The following is a 12,030-nucleotide window of genomic DNA, read 5'->3' on the forward strand; positions in this document are numbered from 1 at the left end:
AAATCTATCTCATATGGAAAAAAAATGCAGCACTGCAGGTGGGGCAGATGTAACAGGTGCAGAGATGTTTAGATTTGGGTGAGTTATGTTGTTTCTGTGCTGTTCTGTTTTTACATTGAAATGTAGATTACAGTTTGAACACACCTCACCCAAATCTAACTCTCTCTGCACCTGTTAGATCTGCCCCACCTGCAGTGCTGCATTGTTATGCCCATTTGAGAAACATTTGACTTTTTGCAATCAACTCTGAATCAGGCCCTAACTAACAATTACTGCAGCAATCACTTACGCCCCCGGGTAATATAACCCCTGCACTTAGGGCCGGTATAATCTGAGAATTACCAGGGATTTTCCCAGGGCACACCCAGAAATAATATTGTTACAGTAATATTAATCATCTGTCTGTTCCCCTATTGCAGCAGCAGATGTGTGACTTATTTATTCACTTCTCCCCATTAGCCGACATTTCAGAGGATGACCTGGAGGAGACCATACTGGAAGACACTGGCCCTCGGCCAAGCAACAAAGAACCAAACTCAGCCAGTGCAGGGCAGGAGACTAACACAAAGGATGGTGGGTAACCATGAGTCATTCTAATACAGTGACTGTCTGCCTGCACTCTGATTAGTGGATAGCTCCAGCTGTCCACCAATCAGCAGGATGACACCCAATCAATGATTGGCTGCAGGCTAGAGGCAGATAGAGACCCCTAAAATCATGCGGCCCTGGGCAGATGCCCAGTGTGCCTATAGGTTAATATGGCCCTGATCTGCCTCCTTCTCTGTAACATGTGCTGGGTTCATTGACAAGCTCTCTGCTTAATGTTTGGCAGCGACGTTACTAATGAAACGGTTTTCTGTCCTCTCATTGATTTTTGAGATAAATCATTAATGCTCCTAACCTGAAGGTTGGTGCGTGAATTACTGTATAATCCATGCGTGTTCCAATTACATGTCATTTAGAGCCAAACATGAGTAGTGTAAGAAAACAGACTCAGAGGTAGATTTACTGACGTTCCTGAAGCTGAAAAATGAAGGTGTTGCCTAGCGACCAATCAGATTCAATCTATTATCTTGTAGGAGGTACTAAATAAATAAGAAGTAGATTCTGATTGGTTGCTATGGGCAACATTCCATCTGCAATAGAACTCCCATCTTAGTGAATAAACCCTCAGAAGCAGATTTACTAACGTTTCTGAAATAGACAAAGGTGTTGCATATGGGTTTGAATCGGGCCCATTGTCCTGAAGGTTAGAACCAGTATTTCCTGTATGTCCCATAACCAGGAGAAGCTCACTTGAAGGAGTCCATATCCCTTTACATCCAATCCTGCACCGATATCACCCAAAAAGTCTAACACCCATAGACAGGTGTCATCTCCAGCTCAGGGCGCGGAGAAGACAACACACCGTGACCTCACGTGATCACAGATGCCGACTCGCTCTAGAACGGTCAACCCTTCATCACATGGTACCACACCTTGACCTGTCCTCTTCCCTGCAGCCAATGGCGTCCGGGGTACTGCCCATGTTGTACAAGACGTGAACGCAGAGAAGATGTTTGCATTTGACAACTCCAGTGAAGAAGAGACGTATTCGGCGTCTGTAGGTGATCGCACAGTTCCTCCCGCACCTGTCAAACAGCGGAAGAAGAAGAAGACTCAGAAGCAAGCAGAGGCATATGAGGAAGACAATGACTATGAAGATATTCTCAGCAGTGTCGGATACGCCAGACCAATGGCTGTCTACAATAAGGTTGTATATTTCATGTTCTGCGTCTCATTTATCAATGAGCGATAAAACTTGTTGTGAATGATAAAATCCATTGAGTATGATCAATGGTGCTCCAGCCAATCAGCTCCAGTCAAATGACATCTGGGAGCTGATTGGCTGGAGCACCATTTATTGTTCACAATGAGTTTTAACACTCATTGATAAATGGGTCTCTAAGTTTATAGAGGTCAGCATGTTGTGGTCTGTAATACATCGTAATAACCTCCTTATTCTGGTAACACTAGGAAGAAGACTCCCTGATCGCAGCGCCTTTGCAGATTGATGATCTAAAAGAATTTGCCTTATGCCCAGCTCCCCACAACATGACTCTGAAGTGCCGCATCACCAGGGACAAGAGAGGAATAGAGAAGGGAATCTACCCCACCTACTACCTCCATCTGGAGAGAGATGATGGGGAACGGGTAACTAAGGAAAGCCTTGTGTGTTGGCTATCACCCCCTTGCTCATTAATTCCCTTTTCCAGTTCCTTTGGAAGATAGATGCAATATATGCAGATGGAGTACAGTATGGGGTCCATGTACTACAAAGCAGAGCAAATCCATGTACATATCACTTCCTGATATGTACTAAAGGGATTATTTGCATTCTGGATGCTTGCTGTTAGTGAAAGAGAGATTATCACGCTGACATAGGCACCTACGGCAACGCTAAGTGTTACAGCTGTTAGTAAATAGACAGGTGGTCAGCTGACTTCTCCAGCACCGGCTTCGATCCTCCCCTAGTAGACATGAGATCCGGCCATCATCTTTGTTGTTTTGGTCGTTTGTTAATAAAGTTTTTTGGGGGAAGAAAGTAATAAGCTGCTATGCTTGTTTAATATGCTTGTGGGGTTTTTAATTGGTTGACAGGTTTTGTGCATGTGCAATGTGCATGTGTCAATCTGCGAAGTGTATCATCTCAGGAGTCTCCATTGAGAGGGGGGATTTCATTCATCGTCTTTGGCTGTTCAAATTTTAGTAATAATCGCAGTTGTGTCTCGTGCTTTGCAGCGGTAATAAGCAAAGCATGTATTTCACTGAGAGAAGCAATACAACACATGGATCCCTATACTGTAAGAGAATGGGACATATTTATTTATTTATTTACAGTTTCTTATATAGCGCAGCAAATTCCATTGCGCTTTACCAAATATGTGAATTTCCTCACCTGTTAAATGCCATTCCGGTACTTGTTTCCTAGCACGGCCACAATCGCGGGCATCGTGTGCCTTAACTTTAAGGCACACGATGCCCGCGATTTCCTTTGAAAAAGCACAACTCTGGTACATCGCGTCGGTCGTGTGCCTTAAGAAGGCACGACGCGACCGACGCGATGCCCACGATTTCCCCATAGGCTTCAATGTTAAAATATTTTAACATTGAAACTGAGTCCATTTAACATAGCAAAAAATGGGAAAAGGCCCAATATGGGCCATTTCTCATTGGGTATGGCCCCGTCATGTGTGTAAAAAATAATGGCCCCCCATTGTGGCCGCCACCCCCACGAATGACGCGAACCCGAAGCGTGGCAAGCGCAGCGAGCCCGCGAGGGGCGGCGGTGTGCGTCCTCCGACCTTTTCATTCCCCCACTATCCACGTTGGCGTGGAGTTGAGAATAGATTAGTGTGGCGAACGCAGCGAGCCAGCGAGCCCGAAGCGTGGCGAGCCCCGCGCGGGGACGCGGATACCTTCACAGGTATCCGCGTCCCCTCGCGGGCTTCACAGCTGTCCGCGTCCCCTCGCGGGCTTCACAGCTGTCCGCGTCCCCTCGCCACACTTCGGGCTCGGTGGCTCGCTGCGCTCGCCACACTAATCTATTCTCAACTCCACGCCGACGTGGATAGTAGGGGAATGAAAAGGTCGGAGGACGCGCACCGCCGCCCCTCGCGGGCTCGCTGCGCTCGCCACGCTTCGGGTTCGCTGCGCTCGCCACGCTTCGGGTTCGCGTCAATCGTGGGGGTGGCAGCCACAATGGGGGGGCCATTATTTTTTACACACTTGACGGGGCCATACCCAATGAGAAATGGCCCATATTGGCCCTTTACCCATTTTTTACTATGTTAAATGGACTCAGTTTCAATGTTAAAATAATTTAACATTGAAGCCTATGGACACGATGGACCCGATTTCTCCATAGGCTTCAATGTTAAATTATTTTAACATTGAAGCCTATGGAGAAATTGGGTACATCGCGTCGGTCGCGTCGTGTGCGTTTTGGTATGCACCCGACGCGACCGACGCGATTTTTTCCGACCCGACCACCACGATAGAAATCGTTGTGGCCGTGCTAGGAAACAAGTACCGCCATTCCTTTACACTGCATTTCACTGCGATAAGAAGATATATAAATATGTTACTAATGCTGCTTTCAGACCGCATAACTGGCTTTGACCCTGTATTTGGAAACGTTTCCAAAAACGGGTCTGCCAGATAAAACCCCTTTCACACCGCAGCACTTAAACGGTATATTACCGTTTAAGTGCCGATTTTTTGACACTGGCAGACCCGTTTTTGGAAACTTTCCAAATACAGGGTCAAAGCCAGTGCAGCCTTCAGCCCTCCCCTCCGTGCAGCTCCCCCCCCCCTTGCGCGTGTCGACCGAGAGCATGTCGACGCCCCCCGCGCATGTCGACGCCCCCCCCCCGCGTGTCGGCGCCCCCCCCCCCCCCGTGTCGACTTACCCCATGCCGGTACCTCCGTTGTGGATCCCGGCACTGCAGCTCAGTATGCTCGGAAAGCACTTATGAAAAAAGTGTCTTCCAGAAAATGGCTGCCCCATAGGAAACCCTGTTTAAAAAAACTGTCTTTCGTATGGGGGCAGCCATTTTCTGAAAGACACTTTTTTCATAAGTGCTTTCCGAGCATACTGAGCTGCAGTGCCGGGAACCACAACGGAGATACCGGCACGGGGTAAGTCGACACGCGGGGGGGTCGACACGCGCGGGGGGGGCGTCGACACGCGCGCGGGGGGTGTCGACACGCGCGGGGGGGCTCCAGTGCTGTGAATACTTAATGAGCGCTCATTAAGTATTCACTGTGCTGAATTTAGGACCCAGCTCATTGGCTGGGTCCTAAATACCGTTTCAGAACCGATTTTGAGCCTAAAATACCGGTTCTGAAACGGGTAGGACCCTGCATTTTAACCGGTTAGAAAAAACATTTTTTCTAACCGGTTAAGTGGTCCTGCACCTTTCAGACCGCACACATTACCGTTTTAAAACGGTAAAAAAACGGCAATATACCGTTTTTAAAGTGCGGTCTGAAAGGGGCATTAGCAAATATCTGGCTAGGACATTTTAGCAAAGAGTAAGAAGTAAAGTCATCATTTACATTACTGTATCTCTTTATATTGTGGCCTGGCGTGACTAATGCAGGTTTACGGTGGTTTGGAGTGAAGTCTGGCAGGAAGGATCACATGGATCCCTCTCCAAAGACTATCATGAAACAGTACATTAGCCTAGTCCTGGTTAACCTGCGCTCATCCCAGCATCCCACCTCTGGAAGTGGCGGATGAGGACCACAACAGATAGCTCCAATATCTACTCCCTGATTATAAATACAATACTTTACATATAAAATGCAGTGAGGTTGGGAAAACTGACATATTTGGAGGATTGGCTGTAAATTTAGTTTAGTAAATGACTTAGGACAGGGGTGGCCAAATGGTCCTCGAGATCTACCAACAGTCCACGTTTTCCAAATCCCCTAGCTCAGGGGTCCTCAAACTAATTTGCTCTGGGACCCCATCAGACAATAAAAAAAATGACAGGACCCCAGCAAGTTACTGCAGAAGGTCATCACATCACATGTGTAGTCAGCAGACAGCACATACATGGCAGCATTGTGGAGGCACAGAGTGATGGGAGGAGTCTAATATACCATAACCCATCACATCACATGTGTAGTCAGCAGACAGCACATACATGGCAGCATTGTGGAGGCACAGAGTGATGGGAGGAGTCTAATATACCATAACCCATCACATCACATGTGTAGTCAGCAGACAGCACATACATGGCAGCATTGTGGAGGCACAGAGTGATGGGAGGAGTCTAACATAACAGACAATTCAACAGATGTTTCAGACTCCTTGAATCACTGACTGAGATTAGAAAAGTCATAAGCATGATGGTCAGCAACATGGAGTCGTAACCCCATGCTGAGAAGGTCGGGACCCACTTTGGGGTCAGGACCCACAGCCCTAGCTGGTGCACAGCTGTAGTCATTACTAGCTGTCACATTTTCAAACCTGCTGCAGTCATTCCTACTATAGATCCACAGGTGGCCTGAGACACAGGAACTGTTGGTAGACCTTGAAGACCGTTTTTTGGCCCCTCCTGACTTAGGTGATATTGTGGTATGGGCTTGTGTAGGAAGATGCTGTACCGTTGCACTTACTGATGGTTCATTTAAGTGACTGCAGTTTGCTGTTCACAGATGTTTCTTATGGCTGGGAAGAAGAGGAAGAAAAGTAAGGCCTCCAATTACCTCCTGTCAGTGGACCCGACAGACCTCTCGCGAGGGGGAGAGAGCTACATTGGGAAAGTCAGGTAACTGACTGCTTGTGTGTATTACCTATAACAGTATGTTATGTGCTTTGGGGGTCCGGAACCCCTGAGAACCAGGATACACCCAGCATTGCTATGGATGGATAATGGCGCACCTAGCTGTTGTGGCCCCAAGGGCGCGGGGACACCTGTAACGGGGAGTACGGTCCTCAGGACAGCCCGTGTGTCTGGAGTATCCACAAGATGCTCTGTGCAGCCACTGTTGCCACTGCAGTACTGCACAGAGCATCCTTGGTGCAACATCAGGGTGGGGTGGGGGGGTGGGACGACGACTGGCACAGAGCACAATGCTGCCTCTTTCTGGCACTGATGAAGGTATTTGTCTTTGTAATGTGATTGCAGGTCGAACATGCTGGGAACCAGATTCACAGTGTTTGACAATGGAGTGAGCCCTGAGTCCAAGCCCTTTGTGCAGGAGAGGGACGCGATCAGACAGGAGCTGGCATCTATATCTTATGTAAGTTTCCATCCTCTGGAACACTGTGGCAGCAGGCAAAGCAAAAGTGAGTTAGAGGTAATAGCAGCCCCACAGTCCTAAAACAGCATTAAACAGCATTAAAGGTTATTCATATTAAGTCACTTTAAGTATTGACATTGATTCGAACACTACCCAAATACTTAATCCTAATTCCGTCACTACATTAGCCCACCCCCATACCGCAGAGTGTATGCTGCACTACTGGTGAGGCGGAGCGGATGTGGGTTACGCAGCGTTGTACATAATTATTTATATATTACTTACAGCATCTTATATAGTGCAGCATATTCCATTGTGCTTTACATTAGCCTAGTCCCCAACTGGTTCTTACTTACATCTGCGTTGTGACCTCATTTCCTAGCACACAGATTCTGAAACTGTGCCCTCAGTCAGTGTGTCAGTGAGTAATGAGTACACCTGTGCACCTGCTGGGTGACCTGGAAACGTGAGCTATGTGGGGTCCTGAGGACCGAGTTTGAGATGCACGGCACTAGCACAGTCGTGTTAAATCAACGTGAGATGCCCTTAACTCGGTGACCAGTGAGGATTGCATTTTAATATCAAAGGTTAAATGAACAGTGTGAAATGTGCTGATGACACACGGAGCTGGTAACATATTAAACACAGACAACATTTATAGACACTTTTTATGAGCACCAAATAATTACATTTTATTCTCACGTCTTTTGTTTTGCCCTCCAACAGAAAGCCAATGTGTTAGGGCTCAGAGGCCCTCGGAAAATGAAAGTCATTATTCCCGGGATGAGCCAGGAGCAGGAGCGAGTGTGTATTCAGCCTCTCGATGTGAGTCTGACTGATCACTGGAACTGTTATTATATATACACTATAGACTACTACTACGGACTCTTTTATTCATCTGTGGCCCGCTCCCCCCAGCTAAATTTTCTGTATATCAACACGGGCCTAATTCATATTGGTAAACAAACCCGACGATTTGCGCAGAAATATGATGTGGGGGTCTGGGGAGCGGCACCTGGTATTGTTCTTCAAAAGGCACGGTGGGTCTTGGGTTTGCAGTCTTGCACAGGTTGGGCAGTTCCTGTAACCATCACGAATCATGACAATAGTTACGATAGTGATCCGAAACTGAGTCCTTGGATCCTCGCTTCTCTTACAGACACCTCCTGCTGTATTATACGGAATTGCACAGCTACTTCTTGCAACTGTGCAACTCCATACAAATATGAATAGGGCCCTCTGTCCCCTCCAGTTTCCCTGTATCTCAGTCCACCTCACTGCGTCTCTGTCTCTCACTTCTGCTTCCCTCACCCCCCTGTATTCCTGTATCTCATCTTTCTTCTCCTCAACCCCCCCCCCCATCTATCATCTTTATTCACTCACTTCTCCTCATTGACTCTTATTTCCCTCCCCTTCACCTGCAGCCCCAAACTCCATGCTTCCCTGTGCCCCTCACCTCATTGCGTCTCTACTTCTCATCTCTGTCTCTCTCACCTCCATTCTGTCTATTATCTCTGTCCGCCTCACCCCACCGCCTCTCAACTTCTCATCTCTGTCCCTCTAACCTCCATTCTATCTATTATCTCTATCCACCTCACCCCACCGCCTCTCAACTTCTCATCTCTGTCCTTCTCACCTCCATTGTTCTTATCTCTGTTCACCTCACCCCACCTCATCTCTACTTCTCATCTCTGTCCCTCTCTCCTCCATTGTATTTCTTATCTCTGTCCCCCTCACCCCATCTCATCTTCTCATCTCCATTGTTCTTATATGTCTGCCTCACCCCACCGCCTCTCTATTTCTCATCTCTGTCCCTCTCACCTCCATTCTATATCTTATCTCTGTCCACCTCACCCCACCTCATATCTACTTCGCATCTCTGTCCCTCTCACCTCCATTGTATTTCTTATCTCTGTCCACCTCACCCCACCTCATCTCTACTTCTCATCTCTGTCCCTCTCACCTCCATTGTATTTCTTATTGCTTTCCCCCTCACCCCACCTCCTCTCTACTTCTCATCTCTGTCCCTCTCACCTCCATTCCATTTCTCAATACCTCCTGAAACATGTCAAAACATGGGGGGACAGAAAACAGATTTGAGGTAAGGGGCCTCCCTGCATTTTCACATACTCATATCTATCTATCTATCTATCTATCTATCTATCTATCTATCTATCTATCTATCTGTCTGTCTGTCTGTCTATCTAGGTTTCAGTGGGCTGGGCCATGGTTACAGTATGTGTTCTTGTGTATGCATTAAACATTTTATTTACAAAGTGAAGGCTACTAGCTGCTTATTGTACATTGGGAGAGAGTATATCTATTTGGAATCTGGATTCCTGATAATCTATTGTTACAGCTGTTATCATATGTTTTCTTTGTTCTATAAAGGAACGTGAGACCCTACTGTCGCGCTTCCAGAATGGAAATATGGAGGATATAATTCATCTACAGAACAAGGCTCCGTCCTGGAATGAGGAGACACAGTCCCACGTCCTCAACTTCCACGGACGAGTCACTCAGGCCTCTGTAAAGAATTTCCAGATCATTAATGCTGGTGACCGTGAGTATCCACTCAGGGAGGGGGGGCGGTGGGTACGCTCATCAAAGGAATTCGGGTTTATATCCCAGATTGCAGGTGCATCGACCATTACCATCTCCCATAACATTTTCAGGGGTGCGGTCCATTAATAGGACTAGGGATGCCAATCCCGGGGCATTTTTTCAATCCCGGGATTCGGGATTGAAAAATGCTCAATCCCGGGATCCCCGGGATCCCGGGATTGGCCTCCCTAATAAAAAAAAATGGGCAATCCCAGATGTCAATATAAATTGCTGCACCCCGCACATCATCCCCGTGCCCATAGTCTCTGCCTTGTCACTTACGGCGGCAGTGGCGGTGACAGGGCACAGGCAGCATCTATCTCTGGCGGAAGGCAGGGGGCATAACAGCGGGCGTCTGTCCGGGTCAGCACGACAGGCAGAGCAGCGGCCGGGCTGCGCAGCGTGACGTGATGTCAGGGGTCACGCTGCACAGCCTGGGCGCCGTCGGCACAGCACACTCTCCCTCACAACTCCCGACAGCAGCACCGGGGGTAATGAACAGTCAGCCGGGCAGCGTCTGAGCCATACTCCGGCGCTCAGCGCTGCCCGGCTTTAAGCAAAAACTAATGGGGTTGCTAATCCCGGAATCCCGGGATTGAAATCTTCAATCCCGGGATTCAAATCCCGGCGATTTTAGGCCAAAATCCCGGGATCCCGCCGATCCCGATCCCGGGATTGGCCTCCCTAAATAGGACCCACTGTAATCTTCTGAGCATGCTCAAGGACAACGCATGAGCAGTCAAGCCCCAGCTGGAGTATACTGGATGCAGGCACCTTTAAATTATAGGTCGAAAGATGGGAGTTCTATTGAAGATGGGATGTTGCCCATAGCAACCAATCAAATTCTACTTCTTATTTATTTAGTACTTTCTAGAAGTTAATAGATTTAATCTGATTGGTTGCTTGTATACAATGTGGAACCGCATACGGACGATTGCTGGCCAGGTCAGCACCAGCCTCAGTGACTTACACTTAACCCAACGATCCAATGATTAAACCATGTTTCATATACAGTATATATATATATTTGTAAACTTCTCATTGTCCCAACTTGTGCCTTATACATGGGGAGTATCCATGACTAATGTTGTGCAGTGTCAGGGCGTGACGGCGTCTGTCTCTTCTCATGCAGCGGAGAACATCCTCGTGCAGTTTGGCCGCGTTGCCGATGACGTTTTCACCATGGATTTCAAATACCCGCTGAGTCCGGTCCAGGCGTTTGGAATCTGCCTGTCGAGTTTTGATGGCAAACTGGCCTGCGAGTAGATGTAAGGGGACAGGGACCTGTGACCGAGGGAACCACAGAGGCTGCCAGACCCATCATTAGGCAGATACACAGGAAAGTGTCTAATTAATGCCTCTGCGAGGAATAAAGACTTTACTGTTGTAAATAAATGTATTGGTCATACCTGCGCTGGGGTCATTACTGGTACATTTGTATGTGAGTATATTTGTTGTATGCAGATGGGAGTTTCTTCATTATATAGGACTTGTATGTGAGTATATTTGTTGTCTGTCATTATATTTGTTGAATGATGGGAGTATATTCGTTATATAGGAGTACATTTGTATGTGAGTATATTTGTTGTATGTGAGTATATTGTATGTGAGTATATTTGTTGTATGTGCAGGGCCGGTGCAAGACACCGGAGCGCCCCAGGCGAGTTGGGGTGGGGGCGCCCCAGTGCCGGGGGAGGGGGGGGTACCTGTCCAGCGGCGCTGTGTATTTAAAGCTGGCGGCGGAGGCAGCGGGGGTCCCTGCACTCAATAAGAAATAACGAGCGCTTCCGCCGGGCTATGCGGAAGCGCTTCTGTTGTGAAAACACTGTCCGCGCGGCGCACACTGATCTCAGCCAATCAGTAGCCGGCGCCCTAGGCAAATGCCTAGATTTGCCTAGTGGTGGCGCCGGCCCTGTGTATGTGAGTATATTGTATGTGAGTATATTTGTTGTATGTGAGTATATTGTATGTGAGTATATTTGTTTATGTTAACGCCCCCCGGCAAATGCACACCTCCCCACCTGCTGAGCCCATGTGCATGGCTGCAAACGGATGTGTACGGGTACAGATCCTCTCGCTAGTGCCCGCACTGAGGAGACATTTTTAGATGGTTACTACCATGAAATGATTTCTCCACCCCTGCTTGGCACTCGCACACAAGGGTCACATGGTGACTGCTTGTAGCGACATTAAATCAGGGCGGGCGCTGACGTCATGTTCCCGCCCAAATCAGGCAGAGGAATGCCTGCATTTGCTGTGGCACGCCCAGTGTTTCTGAGGGCGCGCCCACCATTTTTTTGTGGGCACGCCTATGAAACACTGGAAGTCACAAATACATTGGTTCTGGTCTGATAATTCCTCCACCGGGTTCAGTCTATTACAGTTCCATCGGTTCTAGGCCCTTATTCCGGTTCACTCACAAAGGCAAATTCCTTCTCAAATGGACAAAACCATGTGCACTGCAGGTGGGGCAGATGTTACTTGTGCAGAGAGAGTTAGATTTGGGTGGGGTTTTACTTCAAAGTGAGATCGATATTGCAGTGTAAAAATAAAGCAGCCAGTATTTACCCTGCACAGAAACAAAATAACTCACCCAAATCTAACTCTCTCTTCACATGTTACATCTGCCCC

At 47.8% G+C, this 12,030-nt stretch overlaps 1 protein-coding gene across 1 annotated transcript in view; it reads left to right on the forward strand.

Moving 5' to 3' along the window:
- The window catches only part of LOC146042335 (tubby protein-like), a 37,532-nt gene extending 26,726 nt beyond the window's left edge, over positions 1-10,806 (forward strand). The window contains exons 7-14 of the mRNA XM_083162310.1: positions 460-573; positions 1,503-1,753; positions 2,017-2,200; positions 6,206-6,320; positions 6,681-6,795; positions 7,522-7,620; positions 9,187-9,358; positions 10,532-10,806. Coding sequence (XP_083018436.1) covers positions 460-573; positions 1,503-1,753; positions 2,017-2,200; positions 6,206-6,320; positions 6,681-6,795; positions 7,522-7,620; positions 9,187-9,358; positions 10,532-10,665 — 1,184 coding nt within the window. The 3' untranslated portion in view covers positions 10,666-10,806. The remainder of the gene's footprint in view (positions 1-459; positions 574-1,502; positions 1,754-2,016; positions 2,201-6,205; positions 6,321-6,680; positions 6,796-7,521; positions 7,621-9,186; positions 9,359-10,531) is intronic.
- The last annotated feature ends 1,224 nt before the right edge of the window (positions 10,807-12,030 follow it).

Source organism: Crinia signifera, chromosome 19 (genome assembly GCF_055691185.1).
Source record: "Crinia signifera chromosome 19, ASM5569118v1, whole genome shotgun sequence".
Taxonomy (NCBI): domain Eukaryota; kingdom Metazoa; phylum Chordata; class Amphibia; order Anura; family Myobatrachidae; genus Crinia; species Crinia signifera.